General features: G+C 43.7%; 1 protein-coding gene across 1 annotated transcript; it reads right to left on the minus strand.

The window, feature by feature from the left end:
* Positions 1-1,644: 1,644 nt before the first annotated feature.
* On the minus strand, positions 1,645-17,009 carry ADTRP (androgen dependent TFPI regulating protein). Its single transcript, XM_033154565.1, has 6 exons — positions 16,569-17,009; positions 13,401-13,535; positions 9,997-10,098; positions 4,770-4,885; positions 3,501-3,652; positions 1,645-2,515 (listed from the first exon to the last, which is right to left on the minus strand). Exons 1-6 carry the CDS (start codon positions 16,728-16,730, stop codon positions 2,469-2,471), a joined length of 714 nt encoding a protein of 237 aa, XP_033010456.1. The 5' UTR covers positions 16,731-17,009; the 3' UTR covers positions 1,645-2,468.
* Positions 17,010-18,820: the final 1,811 nt, after the last annotated feature.

The raw sequence follows: 18,820 nt of genomic DNA on the forward strand, positions 1-18,820 counted from the left end.
GGAAGTCAGTGTAGACAAAATACTAAGCTAGATGGACCAGTGTTCTGGCTCAGTGTAAGGCAACTTCCTATGTTCCTATGTTGTTCATTTTTAATTTAATTACTGAGCAGGTTTTTTTTTAATTCTCAGATTTCATACTGTAGGCAGCAGTCAAGTATCATGAAAGCATTCATGCCCAGCTCTAGACTCTGTGAGTGTGTGGGCATTTGTTCAATAAAAAACTTCTAATTTATACAGGGGTTCCACACTTAGGCAGAGAGAATACAGCTGTAAATAAATGTAAAGAAGTGCAGAACTGATATAAATTCTGAATCCTAACTTTAGTTGTTGTTTGGCTGGTTAAAAAAAGATGATAATATTAGTGGTCTATAATTAGATCTCCCCCACCCTATAGCTTTTCTTGAAGAATATCCTGATTCACAATGTGAACCCCCTGAATGGTGGTTGGACTTTCTTGGTACTTCTCTGATTTTTTAAAATTTTTTATTAGTGTTGATGTTGTTATTATGGCATCTCTGTGCTATTTCGGTTGAACTTCCCCTCCTGGTGAAATCCTGTGGAACAGGACGAAACTCTTGTAATATATGTTTTCAGATCCACCTACTTTTCTGCTGCAGTAGAGATACTGAATGTTTTTTTAATTGTTCCAGTGACTTTAGCCAATTTGTGGTCCAGGGTGTGTGTGTGTGTGTGCATTTTTACATATTTACTGTCACGCGGTGAGAAAACACATAACAAAATCAATATGGTTAAGCACCAGTATTCTCCACTTACCTAAGAGGTGAGAAATACAGGGCAACACTTCATGGTTTCACTTCCTTTGGAGGGGGGAGAGAGCATAGTGGATATTTACAGAGTATTTGGTTTATTTGGAATTATACCAGCAGAGCCTAATGAAAGCAAGCAGACTTGTGAAAAGAGACAGCTAAACTGCTGATTCTGCACCAGATTTTCCGAAGCAACAGTGTATTCCCCATAATTTCCAGGCTAGCTAAAATTTTCTCAGCTGTCTCTACTTCTGTCTGTCTCATTTTCAAAGCTGCCGCAGACTTTAGGTGCCTGTTCCCAAATTCTGAGGGGTTTCACATTCCTAAGGTAGGAAAGAAACTGCAGGTCATTAAACTACCCCTTTTTACCATGACAAGCCCATTTATGCTAATCCAAAAAAGAAAAAGCTACAATCACCACACCATTAAAATAACGGCACTGCCTTTTATGCTTGAGAATGCTGACCATTGAAGGAAACGATGGGACATATTCATTTAATTATTTTATTAATCTTTTCAAAGAATTGCTCCAGTTCTATAAGACTTAATAAGACACCGAGGCTAATAAGAAGAAATAAACTAGCAAGTGAGATTAGTAAATGAATGGAAAATGTGGCAGAGAGATTTGTGTTAACCCTCATGTTAACATAATGTTAAGCATAATTACATTATTTTGATTCACATCTGAAACCCAAAAGAGGAAACCATGTAAATGTCAGGAATCTCATTAACTTTTTTTCCTTTTTTGTAAACGCCTATTAATAATTCATATTTCAAGCTGCAGCCATGCCGATTTCACTGGACACTTAGCAGATCTGCTTTTTAGATCATTAAGGATGAATACTTGAGCACTGGATCATTAAGGATGAATAGCTTGAGCACTGGATGCTATGCATTTCATTAATCTGCAACTGTAAATTCTTTTTCTTAATCACCTGAAATGATGCCATCAGGTTAGCCTTCATGATGTAGTACAAAATATTCATTTAAAGATAGGCAGCCCTTGTCAGTCTGAATTTATTGGCTCTGAATCAGGTATTCCCGGGCCTAGAGCCCAGCCTTTCCTACACAGGGGTTTCCAAGCGTCTTGATCACATTGGTGCAGTCATTCACAAGCCAAAAACCTATGTCTGCAGCACTCCTCTCAATGTAGGCTCTTCCCCCATCTCTCTCTCTATTCAGGAGAGGGGAGAAGGGCCCAGTCTCCACCAGAAGAGCTGCAACAGGCATCTAGATTTGCACAGCATTGTGATGACTGCAGCTTCCATAGCAATGTAACACACAAGTGTGAAGGTCCAAGGCCTCAGGAGCTGCTGTGGCTCTCCCAGTGAAGTTTAGGCTCATTGATAGGACTGACGCAATCCACTCCAGACAGTTTGTAGCAGCCTTGGGAGGATTCTGTCCTAAGGTATGTACCACTTATTTAATTGGCATACAACACACCTGTGGCTTGATGTGCCTGGGGATCCATCTTAAGCTTTCTGGAATCAAATTAATCCTCTGGAATCCTGAAAGGGATCTGCCCAGGCAGACCCTCAAATCCATCCCCAGAATCCAGTAATTTTTAGAATCTAGATTCGTTGGAAGACACAAGGTGTTGAACAAGCATATGAGAAGGTTCTGCATAGAGATATCTTCTTGCTTGACTTCGCTGGCTTCATTCTTAATTCATCTAGGTTTCGCTCTGGCACCATCCAAGTTTCATTTGCTTTTCTTCTTGTAAATGTCAAGTATTACTACGGAGTCACCTGTGCAATGGCATAAGCAAAAGAAGAAAAATGGCTTACTGGTGAGATGAATGGTAACAATCCAAACACAACTTGATTTTGTTCCATACTGGGGAAAAAGAAGCGAACTCACTTCGGGGCCAGCAGCTGACAGCCCTGGAGCAAAATCTGGCCTCTGAGCAGAGCCAAAAGCCACTCTCTGCGCTGCCAAACTAGAAGTAAGAGTGAGCTGCAGGAGAAGGTGTTGCTGGTGAGCCACAAGAGACTGGGAGAGGCAGTGCCCTTTGTTCCCGTTTCAGAGTAGCTCTGCAGCAAGATTATCTGCTAACCAAGGTGGGGGGGGGGTCTCACTTCCCCCATGAACAGGCAACATTATCCACAACTGAGAGACAGACTACATACCTCAGCACCCCCATGTTGGTTGGGGGGGTCCCATTTACTCCCTGGCCCATGGCCCATAATAATCTAGTTTCAGGGTGATTTTGCACATTTACTTACCATGCGAAAGACTGAAGTTTGTTCCATGCATCTTATCTCTATCATGTATATAGGAACATATGACCAGGGATAGCCTCCCTCTGAAAATGGTAATTACTGGAACTTGGCCCTTCACATATGCACCTGCATGTATGGTGACTATAGGCTTTCTGCTTATTACTAACCTTGCTTGCTAGTTCACTTCTGCTTTTAGCCTCAGTGCAATGTCTTCTTATCATTTATAGCACTGGACCCACCCACCACCCATGGGGGGGGCGGAATTTCAACTAGGGCCTGACAAGTGAATGTGCAAGTTCTACCAGCCCTGATTTAACTGTGAGGAATAAGAATCAAGTGACCAGGCAGGGAACCGAGAGAAGCCAAGGAAATTTATTTTCTTTCTTTCCTCCCTTCCCTTTTTAACCTTTCAATGCTCCACAAATGTATATGAGAAGAACGTGTGCAAACTAATTAAAAAAAAATGTCAGACTGATAACTTTTGAGGATTTGTTTACAAGACTGGACTCACCCCAAATCATGCGGCAAAGGAATTCTCCTGTGTTGTAGCAAAAGAGAGCGATGAAAGTGTTCCACACAAAAAAGGCAGCTATGCCGGGTACACTTAGCTTTTCAAATATAGGGTACACCCACCTCCCAGTCACCGAGTAAATCCACAGAAGCCTAGAAAAGAATGCATTTTAGTTTCCTTGGAAAGAATGTGGCATCTAAGGGCCAAATACAAGTTAGGACAAACATTTTAAAGGCTTGCTCAAACTGCACATTGAAGAAGAAGAAATGCAGTCATGGGGTTCTAGCTCAGAAGGTGTTCCAGTTTCTTGCCCAAAATTGCGGCCATTACCATGCCCCAGCTACTTTGAGCCCTTAAAGACACTTTAAGGGGCAAATAGCTTGGGTGAGATTATTATTATTTTTTAACACACCTGCATTTATTCACAAGTACACAAACACCTAAAAGATTTTTTTTTCTGCCTGGGGTAGCCAGATGTTTTGTTATGCAGATCTCTATATGGCAACACCATTTAGTGAAAGGAAATAGCAAAAACATAAATGTGAGTCGTCTGACATGGTAAATTTTAGGTAAAGGGGGATGGGGTAAAGAGGTAGTTCTGAGGAGGTAATTCAGCCCCATAATACTCTTGTCTGGGATCTGACACCAGACTTGAATGGCAGAGGGCTTGGGTACCAGCGGAGGCTAAGAATATTCAAGGCCTTCCATCCAGGTACAGAGTATAACATTCAACGCCCCACCATGATCACTGTTTGCCACATTGCATTAGGAGGAGCTTCACCTATGGTCCAGAAGTTCCATTCCTTCTGGAATACGGACACCTTTTTAAAAGCAAGTTTTCTGGGGTTATCTCGAAGAGGCCTTGCCCCATGCTCACAACAGCCAAACTAATAGACAGCACAAATCACAGCAAGCAAACCCGTGCATGGGAAAGGAATTTCAATAAGCGGCATAAATAATCTCATTAAGTTTAGGATCTGATTAGGCTAAAAAGGCCCCTCATGAGGCCTAATGTATGGTTGTATAATGCACTTGTTCAACAGTTCCAAAGCTTCTCTAAAGTCTGATCAGGAGTCTATTGTAGCTGCATAGTCGGGATTTCTTTCAGCAGGGTTAAGCAAGGACCGTCTTTTCAACAGAGGACTTTGTGGCTGCATGTAATAACTAGGTGAGAGAAGGAATTCCCTCTTGGCTTCCTGCCTGTTAAAGAGAGATGCCAAAGCATCATGTGAAAGAGACTTTCTTCATTAAAAAAAACAAAGATCTTACCAACAGAGATAGGCAGCACCCCCAATTGCTAATACGCCGATCCCTTTTCTCTTTGGTGGATAACGATGCGGGGTAATCAAGAGGTCCGTCAGGGACAATGGTAATATAACAGTATGCTGGGAAGAAAAGACAGTGTGTCACACAAAATTGTACTTGTGTTGAATTTATGAAACTCATCATTGCTTACAATAAGGTGTACAGAGCTTTGGCCTGGCCTTTCTACTGCAAGTCTTTCAGCCAATGTCCTTATTGGCTGTTGGCTGAATGTTATATGTGGTAACTTTCTGGGGCAAAGACAATGGGGTTTGTTTTTTTGTTCTTTCAACCAGGGGATTAAAACAAAAACTCTGCTATTGATTCTTGATGCCTTATTTTAAGGGATATCCCTTCCTTTAGAGCAGTGTTTCCCAAACTTGGGTCTCCAGCTGTTTTTGTACCACAATTCCCACCATCCCTGACCACTGGTCCTGCTAGCTAGGGATGATGGGAGTTGGTCCAAAAACAGCTGGAGATCCAAGTTTGAGAAACCCTGCTTTAGAGGGTTGCTTTGTCCTATATACTACCTTGCCTGTCTTTTTCAGGAAGTAAGGAGATGGGGTTCATGAAGCTGACAAGATGCCTGGATTTTAGCACCTCTGCTCTTTCCCAGTGGAATTCCTGATATCAGAGGCTGTGTCCCATAGCATGAAGGAAAGGAGACACCCTTTCCCCTGGTCTAACCTAGACTTTTGCACCACCCTTGCTTTTGACAGTCAGGATACCCTATGCTGAGTGCCTTCATTCCTTGGCAATGCTGCCAACTTGGTAACAGCATGTGCTATTTGTGTAAGGCAACAGTAGAGTTTTAATGCGTGCACTGCTGCTATAGCCATATCTTGCTCTCACCTTTTCAGCATGTACAAGGAAGAAGGGCCGTTGCTCAGTGGTAGAACATGTGATTTGCATGCACAAGGTCCCAAGTTCAAACCCCAGCTTCTCCAGGTAGGGCTGAAACACCTCTGAAACCCTGAAGATCCATCAGTCAGTGTGGTGCCCGGCACATGTTCCTGGACTACAACTCCCATCAACCCTGACCATTGACCATACTGGCTGAAGCTGATAGGAGCTGAAGTCCAGTATTTGGAGGGCATCACACTGGCTACCCATGGGGCAATGCTGAGCAAGAGGCAACTTCCTATGTAACTTCCCCTAGAAAACAGGAAGGTATACCTCACTTAAGGTCACCATGATCCAATAGTAGAAGCTAGGGAACTAGCTTATACAGTGGTACCTTGGTTCTCAAATGCCTTGGTTCCCAAACTCTGAAAACCCAGAACGATTTTTGAATGTTTTTCAGAAGCCGAACGTCCGATGTGGCTGTCGGCTATTGTTTCCAGGGCACATGCACCAATCAGAACCTGCGCCTTGGTTTTTGAACATTTCGGAAGTCAAACGGACTTCTGGAACGGATTAAGTTTGGCACTTTTGTTTTTGTTATTTATTTTGCGTTTTTGTTTTTGAGGCTTTTTTGGTTAATTTGTTTTTGTGTCTGTGTGTAACCCAGTTCAGCTACTGATTGATTGATTGATTGTATGACTGTGCAAATGGATAAAAGCCCCCCATCCAAACAATGACTATCGCCGGTGTAGTAAGAAAAAATAATAATTTTAATTTCTATCATCTACAATACTTATTTATTTTATAGTACAGTAAATTGATTATTACTTTCATTTTATGGATCAATGGTCTCGTTAGCTAGTAAAATTCATGTTAAATTCCTGTTTTAGGGGTTGTTTTTAAAAGTCTGGAACAGATGAATCCGTTTTGCATTACTTTCTATGGGAAAGCACACCTTGGTTTTGGAATGCTTTGGTTTTGGAATGGACTTCCGGAACAGATTAAGTTTGAGAACCAAGGTACCACTGTACAGATATAGATAGATGGTGCATTTTAATAATAATAATATCCTGTTATTCCACAGTGCATGCTCTATATTTTTAGGTTCACTTGGATCTGGTGATTGTACTATTTCTAGAACCTTTGTATGTTTTGCCTGTTATTGCAAAAGTACTGCATGATTGACTAGTTATTGCAAAGGTTTCCATTTTCAATTAGCTCTCTAAATGAATTCTTTTTACTAGACAATGGAAAGCTGACTGCTGCAATGGCATTAGTAATGGACCATATACTGCAACTTAAAACTAGTTGGAAGCCCTTTAAATGCATTTTGTTTTTTTCTCAGGCAAAGTGGTCCCTACTCATAGCAATTTTTAATATGACTCTAGTCACACCACACACCATGAGTCATTAAAGTCAATTAAACTTCATTGCCACTATAATGTATTGTTTAATCTAGCATTCATTCAAATAAATGCAAGCTTTGTTCTTTAAGCAAATAATTAAAAAAAAAACCTGTTTAAAAAGCAAGTCTTAATAATTAGGCCTGGATTGACACCAATCTCCAAGGGTTGGCAAAAATGGCTGGAAATGGTGACTCATTCTTGTATTTTCCATTAACAGTTTTCTTTTCAGCTTTACTTGTAACAAGTGAAACTGAAAAAGGAAAACAATTATCACAGAGAGGGGAGTAAAGGCATTCTTTCTCAGTCCTCCCCCTCCCTCACTCTAAAAAACAAAACAAAACCCCAAACTCACTAATTTGAACAAAAGCTGTATGTAATTATTTTGCTGTTAATGAATGGGTTGCTTAAAATACTGTATTACATTCCGACCGCTTATGAAAGTTTCATTTCACTTTGAGTTCCGTATTACTTTGTTTTCGATTTATTTACTGATACAAGTTAATTAAATGCTTTGCTTTCTGAGGGAAAGCATATTGGTTTGCCACCCTTACTGAGATGGCTTAATACGATGCTAGCAGTTTCAGTTTATATATAAATATTGAATGGAAAATGTTTTCTTGGGGGAATCTACGTTTGTCTGAGGCAGTGGTTCCAAATTTCCAACCCTTAGAGAACACTTTGCAGGTAGAATTGCCTGTACTGGTGGTGTCTCTGCAGGTCTGCTAAAGAACCCCTGAATGCTGCAAAGGATTCTGGGAAGCGGCACACAGTCAGTTAATATGGAGTGTTGGCCAGGTTTGTTGGGCCATACCATCATTGCTCACAGACAGGGCATTCTACAATACATGCAACATCCCTAGCAGGCACTATGGGGCTGAGGCCTCTACAGCCCCTCCCATGTCTGTTGGGATGGGGCTCAGCCCCTCCCCTCCAACTTGAGGGGGCAGAAGAGGCCTGGCAGAATGTCACCCCGACACGGCGCAGCCTAGCAGGAAGTCGCCCCAGGCTGACCAGCACAACCTGGCACGCAAATGTCGCATCAGGAGGAGGCCTGGTCCCATCCCTGGATATGCATGGTGCATGTGGGTGGGTGGGTGGGTTGGTAGGTATGAAACTTCCTTTTATTACAGATGAAGTAAATAAGCAGTTAGCAAGTGAAGAACACCATCACAGTAGGTTGAAGGTTTTCCCTATCCCAACCCTCCCCATACAAATATTACTGATGATCCACAGATGGGAACAAGTTCCGTTGACTCAAGTTCCAGCGTACGTGGGGATATGTTTTGCCTTCCTTCTCCCTGCACTGGCACATGGCGGTTATATAGTAAAGCAAGTTACGGTGCTCAGCTCTTCTCAACTCTTCTGCCTCCTTCAAAACTTCACAGATTTTTTCATAAGGGAACTTGAATCGCTTAGAAATTTCTGGTTTTCTTAGGAAACCCGGAAAGAACAAATGTTAGCTGAAGGGATCCATCATTTAGCTCCATGCCTAGGTTGAATAATTCATGCAGAATAATTTGCCCATTGAGCGAGTGTCACATCACTTCTGAAAAATGGGCTTATTCTAACTTCTCAGGAACATAAAATATTTAAGCTATGCCTTTTTTTGTTTTGTTTGTTTAAACAGGTTCATAAGGCTTGTGGCTGCTATCCTGCACTGATTTTCCATATGTGCCAATGGAAGTGGCTCAGTCCCACCATGCCATCCTCTGCTGGTGTGCAGGCAATGTTAGAGGAAACTAACATTATAGGGTATCAAGAGGTCAGATCATAAAAATGGGCCTTTATGTAGCACCCGTCTATGTTAGTAGCCTATAATGGCACTGAATAGGGAAGGTTGAGAGAATCCAGGCTGAGTCTTGGGCATGATTGCTGTTTCATTTGTTTTGGTTCTTATGACTCATTGCCCTTCTTCCACATGACTAGCATTCCAGAGGAGCGAGTGATGCAAACAAACTCATTTGTGCAGATGATAAAAGCAGAATTTGGGTTGTCACTGCAAGGAATATTGATCTTTTCGTAGCACTGTCCTGAGTAAGAGCTAGTAGCCTCATTCACTACGGAAGGTTGAGAGAATCAAGCTTGAGAGTCTTGGGTATGATGGTTATTTCATTCATCTAGACTCTTACGATTCATACTGAACTTTTCCACCCACCTATTCCCAAGAGGACATGTCATGAATTCTGTACATACCCACGGCTTCTATTTTACTGGTAGCATCTTTGTCCAGAGCGGCAAAGATCCCCCCCCCCCTACATTTCCTTTCATTTCTGCTTTTTGGCTAAAAATGAAATTTAAAATGTAAGATGCAGGAGTCAGTCAGCCATCATTTTTGCACTGCTGCTTGTTGTTTCTACTCACATTTGCTGCTCGACTGGAGAGCTCCTGCTACATACCTTTTTGGATTCTTTTACTCCGTTCTAAAAACCACCAAACATTCATTTGTATTCCCAGACATTCTGCATTGTATAACACTCTGTTTACAGCAACAGCACTTTCATTCTTTTATATGCACTGCAGTAACCTATAAAGTGTCTCTCTCTCCCCACCCCATCCTGCCACCCCGTTTAATGACTTCACATCTTTCAATTGACTTACACTTGGCAAGCAACGATTCACTGATATTTTCCCCTATGCTTTAAGGCTTCCTTTAGCAATTCACATGCCCACTCATTGCCCGTCCACGCTTAAAGAGACAGCAACAAAGCAACAAATAAAAATATGCAGAATCTGGGCATGTTCCTGCCAAAGTTAAGCACATCTTATTAAATTTGATGAGAGAGATTAAGTATATATTGACTCTCCCACCGAGATCTGTGGGAATTAAAAGTGCATAAATGGCTGGATCATGTCTGCTTTCCCTTGCATCCATCATGCAATGTTTGAATATTTATTGCAAATTGCCTTTGTTCCATTTTGCTGTTGTTGATTTACATTTTACTCACCATAGCATGATTCACCCATAAAGGAAGGAGAGTATCAAGGCTCTTGGGATAAACAAGCTCCCGATCATAAAGGTATAGTGTCCAAAAGATCGTAAACACTAACTGAAACAGAGCATTAAAAGAAAAAGGTGGTGAGTTTATCTAACACAAGCATCTAACAAAGTACTTTCCACTTCTCTCAAATAGAGTACTGTGGCAAGCTTTTTCCTGTCACAGCACTCCAGAACAATGAGTTGTGAAATGAGGGACTGGGATTCACTTATGCAAGGTTTCAGACAGTATCACAACAGTATGCATTTTATTATTTTAGAAATCATTTAGTGCTATAACCAACTCTGGGCCACAGAACCTAGGTAAGCCTTTAGTCCTGGAATATGTGATGTACAGGTGGCAACCATTTTGTGAGGAGGTTCTGCTCCTGGGCCCCGCGCACACTGGCAGAGCATGCATAAGCCGTCTCCGCCCTGTTATTCCCCTACCACATTCCTCCCTCTTCTGTGACCAAAAGGATCCATGTGTTGGCGGCCGTATGACAACTGGATGCGCCTTAAATGGTTGCCCCCTGTAGCAAAAAGAAAGGCAACATGACTTTCTCCACATGTTCAGTGAATGTGTGAGGGCGGAGTGGGGATTCTGCCTGCTGGCCATATCAAGTGCCCCTGAGCAGTCCAGAGGGTTACTCTTCCTACACTGGGTAATCAAAGCCAGTTAGCACATATACAGCACTAGACTGACAGGCTTCCTTAAAACTTCAAGGTTTCCCACAGTCCTGAAATTCAGAGCAAATATAAGAACTGTGCTCAGATTATGTTTACCATAACTGATAATAATTATGCATTTATAAAATCATATTGATTGCTTTCTGTTTGGGTACAGAGAATGCTATATGATTAAAAGCACAATAGCCATTAAAAAAAACACCTATGCAAGCAGTTGTCTAATTACTTTTCCTAGGAATGCTTTCTCCTTCATAATGTTCGATTTGGGAAGAATTTTGTTACTTTTCTCTCACCTCTACAACATGCATTTAAAGTAGGAGAGCTGTAGTATACCCTTCCCAGAGCTACAATTTCCCAGGATTCCTTGGGGAAAGCCATGTTCTTCAACTGTTATTTTTGGCAAAGACTGGCATGAGCAGGGAAAGAGGGAAAGCCGAGGCAGCAGGTTAGTTTGGAAGGGCCAAGACAGGCTGCATAGCATTCCCAAGTTTGTCTTTCCACAGAGGAGAATGACAGAAGGGAGGGGGGGTAGGAGGGACAGCCAGGGGGCTGCCCTTGCTGCTGCCTCCGTCCCACTGTACCTGCTGCCTGAGGCAGTCACCTCACTTTGACTAACAGTAGGACCATCTCTGATCAGATCTACCTTCTGCTTCCCAAGCGGCTTAACAACAAACCTCACCCACATTCATTAAGAACAATCTTTAAGCCAAAGAAGTGAATATTATCTATTGAGAAATCTTTCTCAATGGGTGCATTTCAACACAAGAAAAATAATTACAGCATCAGTTGTGTTTTCTAGGCTTTGTTTTCTCTGCTGAGTGTGAGTCCATATTAGAGCAAACCAGGGACACAGGAGCTGAGAAAGCATGTTCTCCTACTAAAAATAGTAAGCATTGTTTATAAACAGAAGCAAGTCCCTCTCTACACTTAGCCCTTTACCTGGTGATCCCTCTATGGATGTAGAAAAAAAATGGCTTTGGAAACAGTGTTGTTGTTGTTTAGTCATGTCCGACTCTTCGTGACCCCATGCACCAGAGCACACCAGGCACTCCTGTCTTCCACTGCCTCCCGCAGTTTGGTCAGACTCATGTTGGTAGCTTCGAGAACACTGTCCAACCATCTTGTCCTCTGTCGTCCCCTTCTCCTTGTGCCCTCCATCTTTCCCAACATCAGGGTCTTTTCCAGGGAGTCTTCTCTTCTCATGAGGTGGCCAAAGTATTAGAGCCTCAGCTTCAGGACCTGTCCTTCCAGTGAGCACTCATGCCTGATTTCCTTAAGAATGGATAGGTTTGATCTTCTTGCAGTCCATGGGACTCTCAAGAGTCTCCTCCAGCACCATAATTCAAAAGCATCAATTCTTTGGCCATCAGCCTTCTTTATGGTCCAGCTCTCACTTCCATACATTACTACTGGGAAAACCATAGCTTTAACTATAGGGACCTTTGTCGGCAAGGTGCTGTTTCTGCTTTTTAAGATGCTGTCTAGGTTTGTCATTGCTTTTCTCCCAAGAAGCAGGCGTCTTCTAATTTGGTGACTGCTGTCACCATCTGCAGTGATTTGGAAACAGTACATTCTGCTCATTTGAGCTTTGCCAAATGGCATTTCCGTGCACTCTGGCTTCCATCACGGTGTTCTGTTGCACCAGAAGTGGTTTAGCCATGCTGGCCACATGACCTGGAAAGCTGTTTGTGGACAAATGTGGCCTGAAGCAAGATGAGTGCCGCAACTCCATAGTCACCTTTGACTGGACTTAACCATCCAGGGATCCTTTACCTTTTTTACCTTTTTTATCTGCTGACTTCCAAAATCCAGATAAGCACCTTAAGGGCCATTTGGCATCTTACAACATGCAACAGAAGGCATATGTGTGGGTGTGTTTATACTCACACTTCTGTTTTCTGCTGCATGTTGCCAAAATATGCCTGAACTGAACCTCAGCCTCAGTTAAACACATTTCACTTGAAGCGTCCCATGTTTAGTATGAAAAAATAATTTATGTGTAGCTATGTAGTAGAGTAAACATCAGACACTAATACTCCACTTTAAACATGCGAAAATGCAAGCAAGGAAAGTCGGGTAAAATTGAGACAATTTCTTTTACCTTCTTGCCACAGCAGTACATATTTATCTAATTGCACTGGCGTGCTTTCAAACCACTGGCCTTCTAATCAACAAGCCCAAGAGGTTCAGTGGTTTAGATCACAGCAACACTCACTCCTGGTAAGGCAGCAGATAATATTCATTGGGAACACAGGAAGCTAGATATAGAGATACAGAGTGCACCTAGGTTGATATTGTCTGCAATGATTTGCAAAAGCTCTCCAGAATTTCAGATGGGGCCTTTGCCTGCTCTACCTGGAGATGTCAGGGATCAAGCCCTCTTTCTTTGTTTCAGTTGCCTTGCTTGGTTTTTGAAAACATGAAGCAATTGTATTCTATCACACACTAAAGTGTCTTTTAAGCAATTATATGTGCTGTTTATATATACTGCTACAATTACAGTATCAATAAAATAATAGTAATAATGAACTATCTTTAATGAATTCTCATTAGTAATAATGTATTATCATTAATGAGTTATAATTACTTAAAGCATCGTTGACTCAGAACAATCCTTCCAAAGTAACTAGTGCTTGTCTTCTAATAGTGGCATAATAATGATGATTATGTGTATTTGAAACTCACCATGGAGATAGGAAAAGCCAGGCTGCCAAAGATCAAGTCTCTGAAGGGGAACATGGACTTAGCAATTCGCAGTTGCTTCATTAGTACCAGCGCGTCAATCAGCAAGGAGACCCCGAAGTAAACAGCCTGCAGAACCTAAATTAATTACAGCTAATGAGAAGATATTCATCCATTTTTAATTGTACACACCTCAATGAACTCTTAAGAAGGCAGTTTTCGGGGTGAACCATGAATCAGCACTGTGGAAAACGCCACTAGCTATATCTATCTTATTTACTGAGAGTGTTTTAATAAATTAGTTTGGGTGGTAAACTTTAACATTGTATTGTTTAATAGACTTATATAAGGTTTTATGAGAACTAAGTAGCTTTGTTAGCCTGAATGTGCAAAGATCCACTAATTTAAAAAAAATCACCTCAAGGGAGTATTATAGCTTATCTGCAAGGTAGCAATACAGCTATAGACAGACTCTAAAGCTGTGTACCCACTGTCATTTACTCTGCATCCAGTGTGATCCCACTTCTGGTTTGGAAAGTGGTGTACAAACACTGTTGGTCACAATCCAGCTCCATCCTGTCATTTCTTAGAAAATACTGCATTTTGATGTGCTGTTCGCCAAACCAGCTTCAATAGGAATTGAGGGGGGAAATGGCCGACTGTGTTGTAAGCTGGTGATGTGTACACAACCTTAGAAGAGGTCACAAAGGAAATAAAATATTCTAAGTTACACTGAGACTGCAATATAAATACATGAAGGAACAACATTATACGTAAAACTTCAGAGAGGACAAGTTTAGTCTTTATGCCAATCGTGTTCCCAAGCATAAAGCAAGGTGTTCCAATGGGTAGGCCTCCACTGACAGTCACATCCACACCATATATTTAAAGTACATGCGTTCCTTAAAAAAGCAAGGAACTGTAGTTTTACCCCTCACAGAGCTACAGCTCCTAACACCCTTAACAAACTACATGGACTGCATGAAGGGGTGCAATATGTTTTTGTCCTCTTAGCTTAGGTCACAAATCTGGCTTAATGGTTTATGCATGTATGAAAACGTTAAAAAAAGTTGTCAATTGCAAAGTGTTCAACTGCAGAAAAATAGCAGTGTAGGGTATACATTAGCAGAGACTTCCTAACTTTATGATCAGTCCAACAGCAGAAAAAGGGCCAAGGCACAAAGAGCTGCCTTAGGTATGCCTGTGTTTGGGTGTCCCCGCCACTGAACAGCAAATTTTGGACTCCCTACCATATCACACATTGTATTTTAGTGTTGTTGTTTTTTAATCCACAACAATGAGTCTTGTGATACTTGAAAGACTAAGAGCTTTATTCTGGCATTTGCTTTCATGGAAAGCGATCTGCATTTTCAGTGTTAATCTGTTAAGGTGTCACAAGACAGTATTGTTCCTGCTCCAACAGACTAACACAGTGGCCCCTCTGAAACTTTACTTGGGAGGAAAATCTATAGCCCTCCAGATGATGACACCATCCCTGACCACTGCCCAGGAAAAGGAGAGGCACCTGCATAGCAAGGGATGAACAGAAGCAAAAGCAGTTACCGGTAACACAGATTTTGGGAGCAAATTAGACCTGATGGCCAAAGACCCATGTAGAGAGAGTGAGAGAGAAAGAGACCCAGACAGATGTGCTTCTGAATCCCTAGGAAATTATAGAGGGTGTAATGTAAACTGCAGCATGGGGTGGAGGATTCAACACATCTCCTGCACAACTACTACTATTACACACGGTCCACAGCTTAGCAAAAGCTACCCCCCATGGTCTTTTGACACTGGAATTAACTCGTGCAAGGTACTGGGGTGGCTTTTAAAAGTATTTTTGGTGGGAAACCACAGGCAGGAAAAAAGTTCTGCTTCCCTGCCCACATATAATTGTAGTGTTGGAAGAGACCCTGAGGATCATCTAGTCCACCCCCTGCTGTGCAGGTAGCACCCCCTGGCCAGCCCCAGAGACACTATTTGCATGGGGAGCTTGTAGCCAGGGCTGTTGCAATGAACGCAAGCCTTTGAGAGGCAGAGACGCAAGAGAGCATCAGAAGAGGGAGGAACGGAAAGAGGGACAGAGGCCACTGTTGCTCAAGACAAACCCTGACCACCATTTCCATGCACCCCAGGGTGCCACAGCACACTGGTTGAAAACCACTGTCCCACGGGGATCAAACTTGCAACCTTGGCATTACCAGCACCATGCTGTAACCAACATGGCTGTCACATGCAAAATGGAGCAAGCTTGTTGTTTTCTCCTGCTCCAGAGGCCAGGACCCAAACCAATGGATTCAAGTTACAGGAAAGGAGATTCCGATGAAACAACAGGAAGAACTTTCTGACAGTAAAAGCTGTTCAGTTGTGATTCCTACATTACAAGGGGTTGGAATAGATGACTCTGGGGATCTCTTCCAACGCTACAATTCTATTATTTCCTGCTAGGGTTGCTACCTTTGCTCTGGCAAAATACAGGGCAGGGCAGGGGGGTAGGCGACCCCCCCCCCATCTGGTGCTGAAGTGACTTCAGAGCAACCCATTGCAATCTATTGCAGCCTAACAGGACGGCCCTTCTGGGATTTGTCACCGAGGCATGCATGCAAACACATACACATGAAATTGCAAATCTGCCTCTGCTTTGCTACCCAGAGTTTAAATACAGTCACCTTTCACACAGACTTTCAAATGCATGCATTTGCAGAGGATCCCCCAACTTGGCAGAGAGAGAGAGAGAGAGAGAGAGAGGTAAGACCAAACCTGAAACACAGGTCAAAACTGAAAACAAATACAGGACATAGCATTTCACTTGGAAATGCGGGACGATACTGTATTATACAGGTGACAACCCTCCAACCCACGCTGTATTTCAAACCCACACCTCTCCCCCCAATCCCCAAGTTTCAACGGGTGGCTAAGGGGCTTCAGGCTAGTGAAACGTATAACTCTAGCCCAGGTCGGGGGGTCGTGGCCGTGAGGGGGGCACAGGCACCCCCGTGACCCTCCTCCTCCTGGGGATTCCCACCCACTTAGCGTGGCGCAAGCAGCCCTTGGACTGCCGCCGGTCTCCTGAGGCGCCAATGCCGGGAAGAGAAGGCAGCCGCCCCCTCTTTTCCCTCAGACTGAGGCGAGAGGGGAAGGCCTGGCTCTGCCTCCGCGCGCGTCGCTTACCAGGTTGAGCACGGTCAGGAACTTCCACGGCCCGCCGTAGGCGACGATGTTGTCCGGCTTCTTGTCGCCAGGTCCCGTCCCTATCGTGTTGATGAAGGCGACGAGGAATACGTACCAGGCGAAAGCGAGGCCGTGGAAGACGAAGAGCGAAGAGACCTTCATGGCGCGCGCGGCGGGGAAACCGGCAGCGGTTCCTTCCTACTCAACGACCGGCAGCCATTCGCCGCCGCGGGAAGCCGAACGTGGAAGCTAGTAAGCGGGCATCACATTGGCGGCAGCGGCCGAAGTTTTGGCTTCCCTTCCCGTTTTCCTTTGCCGCTGCCGTTCGTTCACGTGAGGCCAGGCTTCGACCTTTGGATTTATATGCTGTCGCTCGAGATTACTCTGGGAGATTAAGGGCCCAAGTTGCATAAGTTTTCGCGTGTTTTCGAGGGTGGGAGTGGAGCTGGAGGCGTTGGCATCACTACATGGCATCATATTCCTTTGAGGTGCATTGCTTAAAACAACAACTATCCGCCTTGCGAATCTCTGTTGTTGCGACAGTACCTACTCCAGGCCAGAGGTTTTCATCCGGTTCCCTTGAACTGCCTTTTTTCTGCAGCATCCCTGTGGGGCTCAGGGACCATTATTTCAACCCTTGCCTGCAGAGCTGGCAGACTCGCACCCTTTTTCAAACACTCTCCCTTGTGGAGTGTTCCCACAGCGTCCTCTCCCCTCTCCTTGGGAATCCTCTGGTCTGCTGCTGCCAACCCCGGTCTCTGAGCTGCCCCCCCTGCCCCAAACAGGCCCTTGCAGAGCCAGGCAGAGGCCCAGGCCAGGTAGATAATGTGGCCCTTTTAACATTTTATTTCAAGGCTTGAACCGTATCTGCATATAAAGACAAAATGGAAAATATAAATATACAATTTTGCTTTTAAAAAATACATAGGGAAAAGGATTGTTTTAAGTATTTACATTTAAATAATGGTGAGCGATTATGAATATGCTGACCGAGGCTCCCTTTGGAATCGGAGGCCCGGGCCAAGTGGCCCATATCACCCCCCCCCCCCCTCTGTTGGGGCCTGAAATAGAGGTGCCTGCCAGAGCTATAGCCAGGGATGCTGCAACAAACAGCTGTGCAAGCCTTCGGGAGACTTGAGAAAGCATCAGAGGAGGGAAGGAAGGAAAGAAAGAAGGACAGAGGCCAGAGTTGCCCGTGGCACCCCTGGCCATCATTTAAGGCACCCCAGGGTGCCACAGCACACTTGTTGAAAGCCTAGGCACGCTTTTGGATATGGTGAATGGAGACCTGAGGTCTGCTAGTAGTAGCCTATACCTGTTGCAGCTTTGGGCTTTCACAAACACTTCCAGGGTTTGCAGTCTTGTGCATGCTGGGCTGCAAGCGAGCCGCACAGTGGGACTCAGAGGACTTCGCCTCCTCCCCCATAAAGTGCTTGAGGACCCTGGGCCCCCCAAAGGTTAATGGGCATTGCCACTCAAATGGTGTGTGTGTTTGTTGCATTGTGTGATTGATTATGCAGGGCTTATCTGGCCTCTCCCCCCCCCCCATATTTTATTCAAGTTGGCACCCAGGAAATATGTGCAGAGTGACACTCTCAATATTCCATGTGGGCACCTGGTGCCTTGTTTGCTTAGCTTTCTCCTTGAACTCCATCCATGCTGGCATGTTATATTAACACATTTTCAGAATGTGCCAAGCAGGTGTAAACCTTAAAGAGCAGGCTGAAGGAACAAAGGTCATGGGTAATGGAGCTTAGGTGTTCCTCTTAACGGAGCTGCTGCTTATACGCTTGTTTGTCTAATCACATTAAATTCCAGACACTGCAGCCAGAGAAGAATATAGTTGTAGTGGGGGAGGTGGAGAGAAGTAGCCCACGGCTAACAGGAGTGCTCCAGATAATATCAGTTGCACATTGTACTGATACAAAGATTTTCTAAAGCAGGCCATCTCTACTATGCCCATTCTATGCTAGGAGCATTTATTCACTGCTTTGTGACTTTTTCAGAGGACTAACAGAGCATGCAGCCTATCAGAGCTACCTCCCCCCCCCCAATGTTAGCCTTTGCGTTCAGTGTTCAAAACTAGAAGGTGCCAGTCACATTTTGCACTTGTGACCAAGTGAAGATGGCCAGGATCCTGGATGGCACCTGAGATCTCCACCATGTGGAGGTGCATGCCTGGGGATCATTGGATCTTGACACACTAATACCCCATCCTGTAGAATTCTATCAGATATATTTTATCTGCATGG

Source organism: Lacerta agilis, chromosome 7 (genome assembly GCF_009819535.1).
Source record: "Lacerta agilis isolate rLacAgi1 chromosome 7, rLacAgi1.pri, whole genome shotgun sequence".
Lineage (NCBI taxonomy): Eukaryota > Metazoa > Chordata > Lepidosauria > Squamata > Lacertidae > Lacerta > Lacerta agilis.